The sequence below is a fragment of the Suricata suricatta genome, chromosome 13 (assembly GCF_006229205.1).
Source record: "Suricata suricatta isolate VVHF042 chromosome 13, meerkat_22Aug2017_6uvM2_HiC, whole genome shotgun sequence".
NCBI lineage: Eukaryota > Metazoa > Chordata > Mammalia > Carnivora > Herpestidae > Suricata > Suricata suricatta.
The window spans coordinates 4,098,221-4,115,248 of record NC_043712.1 but is presented as its reverse complement, the minus strand read 5'-3'; the positions used below and the strand labels follow the sequence as shown (position 1 = coordinate 4,115,248).

At 53.5% G+C, this 17,028-nt stretch overlaps 1 protein-coding gene across 3 annotated transcripts in view; it reads right to left on the bottom strand.

Annotated features, from left to right (window-relative positions):
• The window catches only part of MED27 (mediator complex subunit 27), a 216,660-nt gene that overhangs the window by 59,439 nt on the left and 140,193 nt on the right, over positions 1-17,028 (bottom strand). For 2 of the 3 annotated variants that reach the window (XM_029920003.1, XM_029920004.1), the window contains exon 5: positions 1,168-1,275. The exons of the other annotated variant lie outside the window; for it this stretch is intronic. In XM_029920003.1, coding sequence (XP_029775863.1) covers positions 1,168-1,275 — 108 coding nt within the window. The remainder of the gene's footprint in view (positions 1-1,167; positions 1,276-17,028) is intronic. 3 annotated transcript variants of the gene reach the window in all.

The following is a 17,028-nucleotide window of genomic DNA, read 5'->3' as shown; positions in this document are numbered from 1 at the left end:
GCCGCCAGAGTTCACAAGTCACACACACGTCACAGACCGGACACGTGCGGACCATGCGGGCCCCGCCGACGCACATCACTCTCCATGCCTGCTCTACAGAGTCACTTGGCCGTTTCCAAAGAGAAACAAGGAATCTCCCCTCGAGGAATGCTTTGTTTTCAATGGGGAGAAACACAAGAACCTGGCGGAGCCCTTGCAGTGAGAGTGGCTTCCCTCCCGGCGACACTTGTGAGGGCTGTGGAGGCGCTGGGTCACTGGCTCAGAACACAAATCTCATCACTTTACGGGTCACAGCTCTTGTGTCACAGCCGGGGATGTGGTGGGGTACCTGCGCCACCTCTTTCTGAAGAACGCTCTGTCCCCATTCCGATGCGGCTGTCGGACGGGGAGTGCTGTAACACACTGTAGAGCCTTACCGGGATTCGTGAAGGAAAGGGAGAGCTCGGGAGGGGGCGGACCGGGGCCCAGTGCGAGGGCGCAGGCGGTGCGTCGGGAGGGCGGCTCAGGCCGTGTGTTCATTACGCTCTGGGAGCAGACACAAATGGAGGCTGTCAGCTCCCGTTAGCGTCCTCTGATGTCTGCCATACGGACAGTGAGCAGGCAGGAGAGGCGAGGGGCGCACATGGGCGCACTCTCTGTGAGACAGGTCACCCACGGGAATAACGCCTCTTCTCTCACTTGCCGCGCTCGGTCCGCACTGCTGAGGACGAGCGACTTCCTCGGGGCCCTCGTTAGCTTCACGGAGAAGGAGCAGGTGCAGGCTGTGTGTCAAACGGACTCGAGTTTCCTCATGGTTCTAGGAAAAGCAAAATGCCGGAAACGCCCAACCCTGGGCTGTTGATGTGCTTGCACTACTAGGCCAAAAGAAAAAAAGAAAAGAAAGAAATCCATTTCCTCAGAAGACACATTTAATGAGGCAACTGGGGTCTGAGGTGATAAATTAGAAATTCAACTAAGGGCATCAGGTTTAAAGGCAAAAGCAGAAGCATGATGAAAAATGCAAGGGGGAGAGAGAGAGATGTTTTTCCGTAAGAGGTTCATCTTCCCACTGATAAAGGACGCCTGCTGACCATTCCGGCTGTGACTGCTGGCGTTTCAGGTCATCCACCTGGGACTCGCCCACACTGGCTCTGGGATACGGAAAACAAAGGGCTCCAGGACGCTCACCTTGCCGTCTTCCGCGTAGACGCTTTCGTTGTATCCCTTCACTATCGTCCGATCGATGAAGAGGCTCCGCATGACGACAATCACTTTCAACACCTTTCCCAAGGTCACCTGTCAAAACACGTGTGAGCCGACATGAGCGCTAACACTCGGACATGCAGGTGCAGGAGGCTGGGTGAGACGACGTGGCCAGAAGAGACCCCCTCCCTGTCTCGTGCCTGAGAAACGCACCGGGACACATCCTCCGACATTCGTGAACGCGCCCTGAGCAAAAAGGACCCCCCGCCACCGCTTCACGACGGACGGGTCCCGATTTGTCTGCCGGCACCGAGTTTATTCAGGTGCTCGGCTTGGAAACCTCAAGATAAGTTCCATACGTTTCCCATTGGCCGGATGAAGTGAAATTTCCTTTTATGTTGTTCTAAGATCATCTTATTTAAAGGTGGTCCTAGGATTCTGGCGTCCTTGGATTTGGCACACGCATTTGTCTTCTTACTATTTCGTGGCGCCACGAACACACATGGATTGTGTAGAGAGAGAAAACAACCAAGAGCTGAAAGGCAAGCACCCAACGCCTGCCTGGTGGGACCATCTATTTATAGGAGCTAGTAGTGAGTGGAGAAGCAATACCCAGTACGTTCTGGAGGGAAATGGAAAGTAGCTGAATTTTATCTCCAAAAAGGGACACGATCCTGGAAATACCGTAAGTGCTTTTACTTTCTTAGAAAGTAAGCATGTATGATGGATAAAAAAACAAAACCCACACACCTAAAAAAAAAGGTGCCGTTTCCTAGAACGCCAGGGAAAGAGTAACCCGCTGTGCTCGCTCAAACAGGCTCAGCACTAAGAACAGAAGCGGCACCTCCTCTCTCGCGGGGTCACGTAACTCTTCCGAGCTTTTGCTGAGCCTCTCTGTTCATTTGCTAGGGGAGACCCTGGAGGCAGACTCAGAACTGGGCCCGTCCGAGGCCTACGGTCTGGGTTGTTCGATGAGGCTCCGGTATCACAGGACGGACCCACAAGAGCCCCCGCCCCAATCCTAAGTCCAAACGCTCGGTTTGTGTGGATGACGCCCTCGGCTGCCCCCTCCTTACTGCCCCGTTCGCCGCAGTTTGTGACCGACGGCCCCGAGCACGGGCCTGCTCTCTGTGACTGGTCCTGGGTAGCAGCGAACACTCCTAGTGTCCGGTCCCTTCAGTAACTTCTAAGTGCTGAGCGGATCTCTCTATTTTCGTATGCCTGTAACGGTCCAGGATTACAAGCAGAGTAAGAAAAAGATACGATGCCCTTATTTGCGTTTGAGAGAATGTTAACATAACCTCTTGTTTCCGTATCAAACTTTCAAACATTCCTTCACCACATAGCATTTCATGGGTCACTTCTCGTATCCCTGGAATCACTATTTCAAGATGTCAACAAGCCACCAAGGTGGGAGCAGTGACTAGTTTACGTGCACTCTACTGGGAGGGAGGGAGGAAAGAAAAGCATCAAGTTCATGGTTTTGTAATTATAAGCACTGAAATTAACAGCCTTTCACTGGGCGGCAGTGGCAATCCAACACACCTTCCCCAACAGGGCCACGTTTTCAACTGCCCTTTGCTAATAAGCAGAGATAACTAAGCAATTATTTCCTTAAAAATAACCAAAGTCTAGCTGACTTTACCCAATAAATTGCCTCTGTCATTTCTCAGGTTTCTTAAGACGGAATTTGGAGAACATACACACTAAAGATACTAGAAATTTTACATTGATTTTTTAAAAGTAAATTTCTAGGGGCGCCTGGGTGGCTCAGTTAGTTGGGCGTCTGACTTTGACCCAGGTCATGATCGCGCACTTTGTGGGTTCGAGCCCCACGTTGGGGTCTGTGCTGTCAGCTCAGAGCCTGGAGCCTGCTCTGGATTCTGTGTCTCCTTCTCTCTCTGCCCCTCCTCTGTCTGTACTCTGTCTCCCAAAAATAAACAAACATTAAAAATAATTAAAAGTGAACTTTGTTATTTTAAAGCTAACAAGGACTAGAAATTTAACTAATAAATAGGCTTGTTATAGCAAATCTAAAATTGGAGGAAAAAGGAAGAAAATAATCATTCACAGTCTTCCCTTCTAAACTGTTAACGTTTTGGGGGTATTTCCTTTCCATCTTTTTGCTATCAAAGATCTAGGGGTTCCAGAGAAAGAGAGGTCAGACTTGCGGCTGCCGGAGACGGAGGGCGGGGCGGAGGATCTGGAAGAAGGCGACCACGGGCCGCACCTGCCCGGCTCCATGACGGGCACCTCCGCCTGTGAGGACCTCAGCCAGCGCCGCTGCAGGAGACGCAGGGAGGCTGCTTCCGGAGTAAATCCCACGAGTTCTCGTCGCAAGGGGAAATCCTAACGACATTCTTTCTCCTCTTACTACCGCGTCTAGACCAGAGGATGGGTGTGAGCCGACCCTCCCGTGGTAACTGTCTCAAAGCAAAGCGCCCTGCTTGTGTAAACTTACACAGCGGTGCAAATCGATTACTTTGAAATAAAACTGGAGGAAGGAAAGATCTGTTTCTGAATTTCTGATGTGGTTATAATGGACACCATGAAATGAAATTTAAAATCATGGCATAAGCATTGTTCAACGCCGATGTGCAGTCTTCAAAAATGGCAGCATGAGCTGCGTGGCGTTCTACTGAGGGAATCTATTTTGAATTTCTGTAACCATTCTCTTATTGCTAGACATGAGCCGCTTCTAAGTCTTCCCTAATATAAATGTACCTACAACGTGCACTTGTTTTTGTTTTGTAAATGTTAATTTATTTTTGAGAGAGATTGAGAGAGCACGCGCGGGGGAGGGGCAGAGAAAGAAGAGGAGAGAGAAGCTGAAGCGGGGTCTGTGCTGACAGCCCGATGCGGGGCTCGAACCCACGGACCGTGAGATCAGGAGCTGAGCCGAAGTCGGACACTTAACCAACAGGGAGGGCTACCCAGGCGCCGCTACAATGTGCATTTCTGTTCACCATCTCTGTTGTGTTTAGGATTATTTCCTGAAGATAGGGGGCCAACAGTACAAGTATTTTAAGGCTTCTGATACAACCTGCTGATCACGAGCCACGAGGGGCATGCCAGCCTGAAAGGTGGGACGGGACGACTTCACATCTGTCCTGTCAGTAATGGCTGCCGTGAAATCAGAACAAAACAAAACAAAGTAAAAATCCACCCCCTCTTGGAGGGAGCAACTTAATTTTTTTTAATGTTTATTTCTGAGAGTGGGAGAGAGAGCGAGTGGGGGAGGGGCAGAGAGCCGGGGGTGCAGAGGATCCGAAGCGGCCCGACAGCAGCGAGCACAGGTGGGGCTCAAACTCACAAACCACAGATCATGGTCTGAGCCGAAGTCGGATGCTCAAAGGACTGAGCTGCCCAGGTGCCCCTTAATCTCTTTAACCCATTTATTAGGGAAGATTCAACCACACACACGAAAGTAAGGGAAACAGGAAGAGCGAGCCTCCACAGACCCCCCTGTCCCAGCTCTGGGCGGACCCTGCTTCACCTCCACCCTCACCTGCTTTTCCCTTCCTGCGTTATTTTGAAACAAGTAACAGCCATAACACCGTTTCATCTGTAAACATTTCCTTCTGTGACTCTAAAAGATAAGGGTGCACAAAACAAAACGCACAAGATTATGATGCCACTCCCCCATCCCAATCAACCAGAATTCTCCAATATTATCAAAACTGAAGTGGTCGGGGTCCAGATTTTCAAGAGTCTCGTAGATGCCATGTGTGCTTGTACCGGGATCTGAATTTGGTCCACGCGATGTGACGGCAGACACGCCTCGTAAGGCCGCCTGAAGGTTCCGGCTTCTACCCGCCTGCCACCACCCACCCCCTTTTATTTGTTGAAGAAACTGGGTCATTTTCTTCTATAGAGTTCCCACAGTCCGGATTTTGCCGATGGCGTCCCCATAAGGTACCTCGCACGTTCCTCCTTCCTCTGTGCTTCCTGTAAGTTGGCAGGAGATGAGATTCAGCCTTGATTTCTTTTGGCTCGATGAGTTCACAGGGCGGGTGACGGTCCTCCAACAGAAGGCATGCAAGCGTGGGGGTCTGGGTAGGCGACGCTGGTGGCTGCTGACCCATTCATGTGCTTGGGGTTGGAGCTGCCATACACCGATGTGATCATCCTGCCTTCACTTATTAGCTGGAACACTGTGATAGGGAAACTCCCCCCGTCTACGACTCGGCTACTCAGTGGTGAGTTTATTGCGCAGGAGAGGTGGGATAAACGCTCCGTTCTTTCCCTTTACGTACCAGTGTTAGAAACAATGCATCAATTCGTTAGTTTCCTTCCCATGTAGATGGCTCAGTGTTCCACATGACATTATTATAAGCTCATGGATTTAAACATATTTGGTGTATTTGCACTAATGCAATTACTAGGCTTACAGTCATACTGATGCTCACATCATGCTCTCTGTGGCCAGTGGGCATCTCCCTGAGTCCCTCTGACACATGCCAGCCTCTGTGACTGGCCTGCTGCCCAATACAGGGCATTCCCAGCTTGTCTTGTATAATGGCTGTCTGAGGTCATGAGTCAGCGGGAAACGGCACTTCAGGACCACGATCAGGGCAAGAGAGGCAAATCATTTTGACAGGTTAAAATTTTTGTTTTCTATGAATGTGAATTACGTCAATATTTTCCCGTCCACGTCTCCCTCAGCCTATTTTCATTCATCCAAGGAACGTCCCACAGCCTGTGCCTATTCTGGGCTGGAGCAGTTTGTGGACAACTCTATCAGGTCGGTAGAGCTCTATCAGGTTTGTCCATGCTTATTTTTTAGGAAGCCAGAAAGGACCTTGGGGTTCATCTAGGTTGGATACGCATAGATTTATGGCTTTCTGAATTTTTAACAGGGTCACAGGAAACTACGTATGTAGCTCTGAAGCCTGACAAAGTCCCGGATGCACTCGGCTCTCGGCTCCGCTGCTGGGAAGCCTGGCCGGGGCGTCTACCTTCTCTGAAGGTCAGTTTCTTCCTGCCCACCCGGGAGATGACCATAGCCCCACGTCGGGGTGGTGGTGAGGGGTCAGCGCACTGAGAAGCTGCAGAACAGGGTACATTCCCAGGAGAAGCTGTGGCTACTCGGCCCGAGCCCTTGCCTGGACATGGCAGAGGTGAAATCACCTGAAGCCTGTTGACATCGAAGTGGGAACCGGGACGGCCCCTGCCTCCAGCTCGTGAACTTGCCGCTGACATTAGTTTGCTTCTGTGATCGCGGCTGGGGCGAAAGGGAAGCCGCAGAGAACGAGACAGTGGGGCTGGGCCCCGAGGTGGGAACAAAAACGCACCTTCCGATGAGGGGCTGCCGAGTGGGAAGAATCTGCAGGCCTGAGGGGCGGGGCCGGTCAGTGTGCAGGTCAAGGGCACTGCGCTCGTCCTGCGTCTGCCGCTGGGCAGCGTGAGCGACAGCAAGTCAAACAACCTCGTGTGCCTGTTCACTCAGCTGCGAAGCTCAGAGGGCCCGGGAGGAAATCAGATGAGCCGGTCCACGTGAAACACGCGGCTGCCGCTGTGGCGCACACACGACACCACGAGACGGCGCAGGCAGTGTTGTTTCTCCTGAGTGCGGTGCGGCACAACGGCCACGGGAGCCGCATGAGCGTTCTCCCGCGTGCTCTGCAGCCCGCACGGCACTCCACGAGGATTCGGAGTCTCACCATGTGGACCGCTCCAGTTTGGGACGTAACTGGATGCACCAGGCTGTGATGACCTTGGAGTTGATATGGCAGGGCGTCATATACCGGCCAACGGGCCGGCCACCATCACAGGCCAAACACCCAGTGACAGCGGCTACAGGCTGTTCCTGGCAACTGCCTGGGAAACCGCCAATAAAGCTAACGCCATCTGGTAATGAAGCGGGCTTGCCGTTACCAAGGTAACACCTCTTCTCCACCGAGCAGCACATTTCCGGGGAGCTCACTCACGACTCCGTGTCTGTCCCCAGGAGTGTTCAGATGGCAGGTTGTGACGAGTCCTAGGAAGCCGCGGGCTTCCCAGCCGCACTGCCCTTTAGGCATGCTGCCACGACCCGTGCCCCGTCAGGCGAGCTGGGCTCCGGGCTGCTGGGGCCACATCAGTGGGCTTCTCTAGTGGGACTCACGGCGGCCGCCTCCCGAGACGTATCCCAGTAAGAGAATTTCTAGTTCACGACGGCAAGCCGAGCCCCGAGGTCAGGGGAGGCGGGAGGAGAGCAGAGGACAGCAGCAGATGTGTTCAGTCCCGCTCAGCCACCAAGGGCTGCGGCCACAAACCGGACGGGTCTGGTAGTCGAGGTGTTCTCTGTGTTGGCAGACCCCTGAGCCTACAAGGTGAGAGGAACGGATCACGTCACAGCTTACTCCCCTCGGGCTTGGCAGAGTGGAAAGGCACTTTGAAACCGAGCAGCATCCGCGTCCGGGATACAGGTGAGGGGACCAAAAGCTCATCTTCGAGCATGAAGCCTGTGTGTGGGAGGTGAAGGGGGCAGCGTGGCCTCTGTCGTTCGGACAAAGGCCACACACGTGAGCCGGGGGGGCGGGGAGCCAACCACACAGGCGTCCTCAAGTGTGACTTTCCGAGTATAACCAACGAAAAGTCAAATATGTAGGCACCCTTACGGGGTCTGCTGTACTTCACATGATGTTCATCAAGGTGTGGGTAGAGGGTGGGGGCAGGGAGGGAAGGAGAGCCACAGAGATGTCTCTACACAGGCTCAGAAGTAATTTTCCTCTTTGTATTAACTCCCAAGAAAGAAGATGACATGAATGGTTTCAGGAAGCATTTCCTGAATACGTACATGTCCCTGGTGAGGACACAGAGTCAATCATGTAATCTTGGAGCTGGAAAGGATTTAAAAAAATCATTTTTCCCAACTCCCCCATTTTTTTTTTAATAAGTGGGCTTCATGCCCATCCCTGAGGCCATCGCAGGCCTGAATTCAAGACCCTGAGATCAAGACCTGAGCTGAGATCAAGAGTCGGATGCTTAACCGACTGAGCCACGTGGGTGCCCCTCAACTCCCCCGTTCTTAAAGGGGGTTAAGGAGCGTCGAATATGGCTCCTGCCTTTAGGGAGGTGATAAAACCAGCATGTGCCTGAAGTAACTGCAGGGCACGTAAGTGCTGTGCCGTGTGGGGCTCACAGTGGGAAGAATTTCGACGGGGGGCCATCGCTAAGCTGTCTGGCACAATCAGAAAGTGCTTGGCTTGGCACCTGTCCAGTTTAGCACACCTTTGGAGCCGGCTGTATAGACGACCAATCCCCAAATGGTATTTCATGGAACGTATCTCCAAAAGAGGTTTCCAGATGTGGCCTGGGGAAATGTCCCGTGCCGCCTGGTCTTCTCCCTTCTCCTGGAGGTCTTTCCCCACAGACTGCAGCCTCACCTCCTGACTCCAGGCCGAGGACAGGGACGTGCCCACGAGGCCACGGCTCTCTCCCCTAAGAGCCCTGGGAGGCAGCCCGGCCAGGTGTCTTATCGCCTTTCTCAACAGAAGGGAGCTGAGGTTTCAAAAGATCTCTGAGTCCAAGTTCACGGCTTTTCTGCCTCTTGTTGTCCCCTCTTCCCATGCCTAGCCCATGGCCGCCTTCCGGTCTCTCTAAATCACAAGAAATGGCGACCACAGAGCCTTGCTTCACCTCATCCTCCAGTCCCCAGGCGTCTTCTCTGGGACTCTGGTGAGCGGCTCAAAACCTTGCTTCAGGAGACCCCCCTCATGCAGGGCTTTATCTCTGACTCTGGACCCCATCTAGAAGACCCTACGGAAGCACTTATTTCCTCTAAACTTAGCGGCTTTTAAACAAAACTTAGCGCTCTGACTTCTGCATAGTTGCCAGGAATGTATGGTCCTGACACTCACGTCGGGTGAGCTATTCTCCCAACAGCAAGCTTCCAGAAGCCGCGGCAGCAGGCAGGGCTGGGAACTAGGAGGAACAGAGGGAAAGTGGCTGTTGCTTCCTTCTAGGAAAATGCTAAAACTGGCTATGGCTAAGAGCAAGTGGAGACAGACCAGCCCTGCAAGGCTGAAACTCCGCCAAAGCTGAGGCGCAGGAGATAACTGACAGCGGCCTGGAGACGGGGGCCCGGCACCACATTGAGCTGGACAGTCACAGAATCGTAGAAAGAGAATGGGCTTTGTGACGTGGAAACTGAGGGGTCCAGGTAAGGGCGTCAGAAAGAAGATGGATGTTTGCCACGCTGACGGTCACTCACTCTGCTCAACGGGACGGATCAATTATACCTCCGATGATCGAGGCAACACAATAACATGCAATAGAAGGAAAAATGAAAGTGGAAAGTAGTCCCCAGGTACAGCCCACACTGGAAACAGAGTCCTCGGAGTCCAAGCTGGGAGTTGTCCAAAGTCCCAGGAAAAACAAGGCAAATAAGCTGACTTCGGATTCTACCAGCAAGTCAGAAAACCAACTTGCTGGCCAGGCCAAGGGCGTGGGAGTTCCGTTTATGAACTCTGGGAGAAGCAGAGACCTGAGTTTAGACCTTAGCGCTGCCCCTTCCTGGCTGCGTGATCTGGGACAAGTTCCTTGGCCTCGTAAGCCCCCCTTTCTCACTGAGCGCCCAGGATAAGGCTGCCGTGAGAGGCAGGTCCCCCAGACAGCACAGTGCTCAGCACTGGGGTCGGTATGCAGCAGGTGCTCCAGCGGCCGTCAGGGGGGGAGCAGCATGCTGCCGGGGCCAGGGCTCTGGAGCCCAGAGACCCAAGTTCAAATTCTGCCTCTGCCTCTGCAGAGCAGGTGGCCCTGGGAAAACTGGCCCAGCGGGGCTGTGGCTGTGTCGTCTCTAAGGCGGAGCCTGTCTGAGGACAGGACAGCTAGCGCTGTCGGGTGTGGGGGGGGGGGGTCACCACTGGCCCTTGTTACGTGGTGGCAACTGTTTGTAATCATTACAAAACACCTGCCTATGAGGAAGAGGTGTAGTTTGCGCTGGTGGCTTACACTGCTGATAACGGAATGTGACTCCTCTGCTGAGAGCACCCATGTTAGCAGTGCGGGCACCTGACCCTCCTGAACCCCCGCCCTGCACAGAGGGGACTGCGCCAGGGCACACGGCGCACGTGGAAAGAACTTCTTCCACAGGCTAACTGCACATCTCCTCATGACCTTCCTGCCCCTGAGCCCTCCGCATCCCCCCCAAACTGACAACAAAAATTCACACATGAGGTCAAAAGACAGAGTGAACGGAGGCGGACGGTCTGTCCTGACGTGGGTTCCCAGCTACCTGTGGGCCTCCTCTGCAGTGTTACGAGAAGTTCCCCGAATCCACAAAATAAAACTTAACTCACTTTAATTTCTAAAATCTACTTTCGACTATGTCCTAACATGAAGGGCGCAGCACTGACACATGGCCAGCATGAGAACTGGGCACCGCAGTTCCAGAAAGATTCGTGCGTCTGCAGTGGGGGTCAGCTCAGCTGCCGAAAGGAAAGGCTGACCACCGTGTTCTGGAATGTACGGACAATGGCGAGTTGCTCCTACCAGATGTGAAGGAGAATCCTCGTACTCTGTACTGGAAGTGCCGGTAGGGAGGCGCCCCCTGCCCCCCCGCTTCGTTTCTGCCTCTCAGCCTACCTGCTTTTTGCGCTGGGGGCTGGGGGGAGGGCAGCAGCAGAACCTGTCCAAGGGGGACCCCGTACGGTGGCCTGGAAGGGAAGCTGTGCCCAGCCTGGCCAGGCCAATGAAACTGCTTCCTTCCAGAGGATGGGCTGCAGAACGCACAGCCGAGTGGGAAGAGGCGACAGCAGTGGAGGGAGGAGGAGGCCGTGTGGGAAGGGAGGCAAGGGGGAGGGGTGAGGAAGGAAGGGGCAGAGGGACAGACAGACGCACACTGCCGCCCAGAGCTGCCGTGGATCACAAATGCCTTGCTCGCCCCTTCCTCCCGTCCAACGGTCCTTTGTCAAATACGCACTGCGTGCAGGCTAGGCCGCACGTCCACCGAGAGAAGAACCAAGCTCACAGAGCCGAGGGGCAACCTGTTAGTATATAAGGAAAGTTTTGAAGGAAATGAAGAAGAGGTGGGCAGCTCACAGAGATTATTCAGGTAACATCTAGGTGTCAAAAAAAGGGACATTTACACCAGATCTTTCCGTTCACTCAAAAACTCATTCAACCACACCCACTATGTGCGACATGTTGTTCTAAGGTCTAGAGACGGAGCGGATGACACAACGTGTCATGAGTGGACATTCTTCGCAGGGGCAGGTCTGGATGGACAGTGAGACCATTTCCTCACACGGGGCGACAAAGACAAGGGGGTGGTCAAGTTCGCCAGAAACCAAGCTGGTCCGTGTCAGGGCCGGGGCGCAGCAGCTGGGCTGGGGAAGCCTGTGCGAAGGCCCGAGTGGGGGGCGTCCGAGTGTCCTGGGAGCGGCGGGGTGGGTGACAAGGGGGCCTGAGCTGGGCAGGGGCAGGCCAGGCTGCCCGAGGAGCCTGAGGCTCTGCTGAGGAGCTTGCTGTGAGTCGGGAGGAACGGGGAGCCACGGCAGCGTTTTGGCGGAGGAATGACAGGTGTGCCGCGGGCTTTTACAAAATGCCCCCCTGGCTTCACGGAAGATCAAGAGAAGGAACGCAGGACTGTGAGCGAAGGCGACGCCAGCAGAGATGGCGAGAAGCTGATGGAGTTAGGGCACAGCTGACCCCAAGTCTGGAGACGGGGAGCGGGGTGGGAACCGGGGTGGGGGAGGGCTGGAAGCTGAGGCAGCGGCCAGGTTCTGGCTGGAGCAGCAGGTGACAGTTTTGCTATGTATTGAGATGAAATGAGCAAGAAGAGGGGAAAGCCACTTCTTTTTGGTCACATTTAAAGTGCTTCTAAAACATCTGAATGGAGAGATGTTAGAAGGGCAGTCTGGAGATTAGGATTCAGAGCTCAAGTTCATGAATGAGCAGAGGAGTTTCTGGTCTTCAAGGAGGCCCATGTAAACTGGCGGGAGCCGAAATGTCATAACCCACGCACCCGGGCGGCATGATGGGGCTCAAGTGCTCAGGGGTGCTCTTCCCCGGGAGGCAGGCCTGGAAACGGATACAGGACTGTCCCTTTGATGAGGCAGATTCAAGTCCCGGTGAAGGTGGACCTGGACAGATCTGCCGCTTGTCACCAGCGTTAGGATGGTGTCCCCGGTGCCCTCTGTGGCAAACTTGGCCCCATTTCATCTCCCCTTCTCTGTCCATACCCTGTTAGGCCGTACTTGGCTTTTTAATATTTCGACTGTAGGATGTGTGCAAACTTGACCTTGATGTAGAAAATTTTAATTCAGATCAATACTGGGACAAGGTCACTTTAAAATCCAATTAATATGAATGGGAAAACATGCCCCACAGTCCTGAGGGCTGCGAATGGAACAGTTGCGAGTTAACGACGACAAAGAGCCACACGAGCCCGCCTGGCCCTGTGTTTGCTCGTGCGGCGTCTCTGCCCTTCCCCGCGCCCTTCCCTGCACGCGGGGCCGGCCGCCGGCAAACTTCCCTCGTGGGGCGGGGGAGGGGGAGGGGCTCTATTCAGGGTAGCTTAAAATTAAACTGTAGTTTGTTTGAAGAAAAACAGAAAATGTAGTGAGAACTGTGAATTCCTACAACTCAATTTAAAATAAATAAAGCGCTGGACTTCAACTCACCCAAAATCCCTAGAGAAATCTCAGGCGTTACTCGAGTGGGAAGAGCACCAGTCTGCATGCACGCAGAGCACACTCACAGCACCGTGCGCCAGGAGGGCCGTAGCGTGAGGGGAAACCGAGGCACTGGCATTTAGAAGCGTTACTCCTGCAAGCATAAGGCGATCCGGACTCCACACCATTCCTCCTCCTCACATTTACCGCCTCTACCCTGCACTGCTTCTTAGTAATGAGAAACATTTATTTTATGTCCCGAATTAGAGAGTCTTGGAAGAACCAACAAAATGTAGTGTTATTTCAGGCTCTCGGCGGGGGTGGGGAGGGGTGGGGGGAGGGTTCCCTTTTCCTTCTGCCGCACCGCTGTCCTGTCTGTGATCTCAGGTTTTCACCCTTAAGCCAGGTTGGAAAAGAATAAACATGATCCCACCTCCACACAAGGAACGACTACAAATTACATAAAACTGAAATAAGTTATTGGGGTGCCAGTGAGGTACAAACCGATTTGTCAACTGACTGGACATTTGTCCGTGAAAAAAAAGGCCACAGAAGGGACTGGCGCTGCGATCCATACGGAACATCCCACGTTTGGGGGTTTTTGGGCTCTTGTGGCGCCCTGGGGAACCCTCGCCGGTCTGAGGCGCAGGCGCCCTGCGCGGCGGGCCGAGAAAAGAGTCTGAGCACCGCCGGCTGAGGTCACAAGACGCTGCCTGTGCAGGGGACGCCGCAGAACAAACCAGGAGCAGTGCCCTCCGCGGCCAAAGGACAAGGCAGCCGCCTCGCACCAGGGCCACCCCGGCCTCCCCTTCGAAGCAACGCAAACCGGCAACTTCCCGTCCGTCCCCGCCAACCTGCGGCTCCCTCATCCGCTGCGAGTGCCACAGCTCCCCACACGTTCATTATTCTTTAATGACGCCTGTTTGTAAATAGCAGGACGGGGTGCAATTAAACCATGAGAGGCTAAACAAACACACACACTAATTAGGATCTTTACAAGAGATTTTTTTCATGTATAGACTGGAATTTACCTTTCATTAATCTAACTTAATTGCAATAGTGCACCAATAAAGAGTCAACACAAATTAAGTGTTCTACATGATTTCCCCGTATTAAGGGTGAGCAGGTGGTCCTTCCTGTGGGTGCCGAGCCCTGTTCCGCAGCAGGCGGGGCGCGAGGGGGAAACGTCATGGCAGGAAGGGCAGGATGCCGGGAGCTAAGCAGGTCAAGGCCGTAGGCTCGAACGGCAGCCTCACCCCCTTGTGAGTCAACGAGCTTTGCCCGGTTCCACGGTCGCAGGCATCACCTCTTACATTCGTCGGCTTTCTGTCACCGGGTCCAAGAGAGATGAAGGAAGGGTTTGGATCACTTGGCTAAGCCCATTCCCGCTCCTAGAACAGTGGCGCCCGGGAACGCTCGCTGTGTGGCAAGGCAGCGCGCCGGGCGTCTCTGTTATTTGCAGAAAGAGAAGTGACTGTGCTTGAGCTCTCGACCTCGGAAGGCGGGGAAGGTTACGCGAGGTTGGCGCCTAACCGGAAACAGAACGGGGCGGTCCATCAACATCAGCTCTTTTCTGCAGAGGCCTCAGGGCACCTGACGGCTTATCAGACCACAAACAGGGACTTGAAGCCCTCTCGGTCGCAGGCGCGGGGGCAGGGTCAGGACACTAGGAAAAATGTCACTCATTCCAGAATTCTTTGTGTCTTTTACCGGCGTTGTCCTTCCTGATCACTGATGCTGAGCCACGCATCGCCCTCTCTTCCTTGCCAGATACAGAGAGGTGTGGGGGCAGAGCCCCAGGCTTCCCCACTGCCACCAGGGGGGACCCACAACTCTGAGAAAAGCCAGGCCCTGAAAGGTCCGGAGTGGCAACATGGCTGTGGCGATCCCCCTGCGGAAGCGACACCGCACATCACAGCGCGGCGAGCCAGCGTCCACGAGGAGGTCCTCGGGACCTTCCTCAGGTCCTCCGGGAGGAAGAAGCACGCGGAAGTTCATCGTGACAACATTTCCTAAAGTGCATGCCATGGAAAGGAGTCCGCAGTCAAACATGTTGGGGTAACCGTGTGTACCTTCTCCTCCTCTTGGAAGATTCATGGTGCGTGCAGGCATATTAAATGTTCTGAAAAGGACTGCAATAAAGTGTGAAATGAATCAAGGGAAAGCGTGAAAGCAGACTCGTGTGGCCAGAAGGGAGAGCGTGCTGCTCAGCATCAGTCACAGGGAGACTCGGCCACTAGAGAGCCCAGCAGAGGCCTCCCCGACAGGAGGGCGTCGTGCTCACAGGCCCCGCAGGAAGGACGGGCGCTGGATCTCCTACCCCAGTGGCACGGCCAGTGAGACCCCGCCATCCCCCTGGACTCCTGCTGGTCTCCGGTGGACTCCAGTTCAGGATGGCCCCTCCCGGCGGCCTCCTCCTTCTCATAAGATAACGCTACTCTCCATCCTTTGTTGGACTTGCCGGTGGCTTTGCCCCAGCTCGCACGTCCTGAATTGCAATTCTCCGCTCTTCCTGAATAAACCCATTTGTGCTGGTAAAGTAACTTGTATTTTGAAAGTTAACAAAAGGAACCTTCTTTCTACCTTTGTGTAACCAGTTAGTACTTCCTAAACTTATGGCACCTTTCAATTTCCTTAAGAGTTAGTGTTCCAAGAATTCCACTTCAGGAAACACGGTTACATCCCTGGCAGGAAACAACCTGCCTATTGAACCGGCCGCCAGCAGCCTAAATCCACCGAGATACACGTCTTTCCTCATTCGCTGCCTGCAGGCAGACACAAGACAACGCTGCTGCCCCCCCCACCCTGGCGCCCCAGAGCCTGGACCCCCTCCCCGGAGCTGGGCTCCCAAGACGAGCCGCAGACCAACAGAACCTCCAAGGATAGAAAACGGCTCCCGGATAGACTGTGGGTAAAAATCCATCAACCCTAACACATTTAATTACTCCCAGCTCAAGAACTTGCAAAGATTCACTCTGAAATTTATTTTTATGGTTACACTGTAAGTCTCTGAAAATCCTAGTCTTCAAACAGCATCACCGACAGCCCTCACTTAATCGCTCTGGTAGATCATATATAAAAACAAAATAGAGCTAAAAAAAAATCATTCTCTGTTAGTGAACAGATGTCTGGCCCATTTGCAATTAATACGACCCACTTCCATACAATCAGACTGCTTAAAATTCCTGGAACAAGATGTAAAAGTTAAGATGCAAATGTTCCGGTTTTAATGAGAATGAATGGAAACTATAAAATCCTCTCTCCCTGTGAGGGCAGGTGCCATCTACAGATCAGTCCCAACTGCACACTAAATTTATCAACAAAACAATCATTTGATAAAGCCTGTGTGGAAGAAGAAAATAGAAGCAGGAAAGTCAGGAGAATGTTCAGAAAGCATTTCCTACCCAAATTAAATGTTGTCAGGACTGCCATTCTTTTAAGAAGCTTTAAAGAAAACTTGACTCACTTCAAGTTATTTCTGCCAGTCACCTGCATGGACGGGGAACTTCTTACATTTCTTTGAATCCCTGGGACCTTTTCATGGACAGGAGAGGAGAGTGACAGGAAGATCAGGACCTCGAAGCTTCCTGCATCTTGGTTCAAACCCCGGCTCCACCACTTAACGTGACCTTGAACAAGTTATTTAACCTTCTGGGTCTCCGTGTTCTTATCTACGAAATGGCAGCACTGCCCCCGTGCATTGAGGGCTTGGTGGGAAAAATCACATCACTCAGCATTCCTAGACTGAAGGGCCACACCGAGGAGCATCTGGGAGGCACGGGGAGTGTGACCCGTCCTCACGGTGGGGGGGCGGGGGTCCTCAGCCCAGCCTCACATCTGGTTTTCAGTTCTCCCTGCGTGGAGAGCTCTCCTGTCGGCTCACCCAAACCTCACCCCCCAAACCTCACCCCTTCCTTGATGGTCCGGCTGTGCTGTCTGTCCTGCAGTCTGTCTCTTCACGAGGCAGCAGGGAGTGGGTTTCTCAAGGTGTGAGCCCCACCGAACTCCCTCTAAATGGATGCCCAACCCCGCTTCACCCCTATTAGCTCTGGGGTGAATGGGACACTTCCAACAGGCAACAGGGACCCCAGAGTTCTCTGAATATTGATGAGGCACCTCACACGGGCAGCGCTCAGTCCGTCTTGCCAAATTAAAAAAAAAAAAGAGCCTGAATGCTCCTAGCTCCTTGCTTTCGGCCATTCGTCCGACAGCTGTGAACGGCTCCCTCTGTGCGAGGCACAGTTCT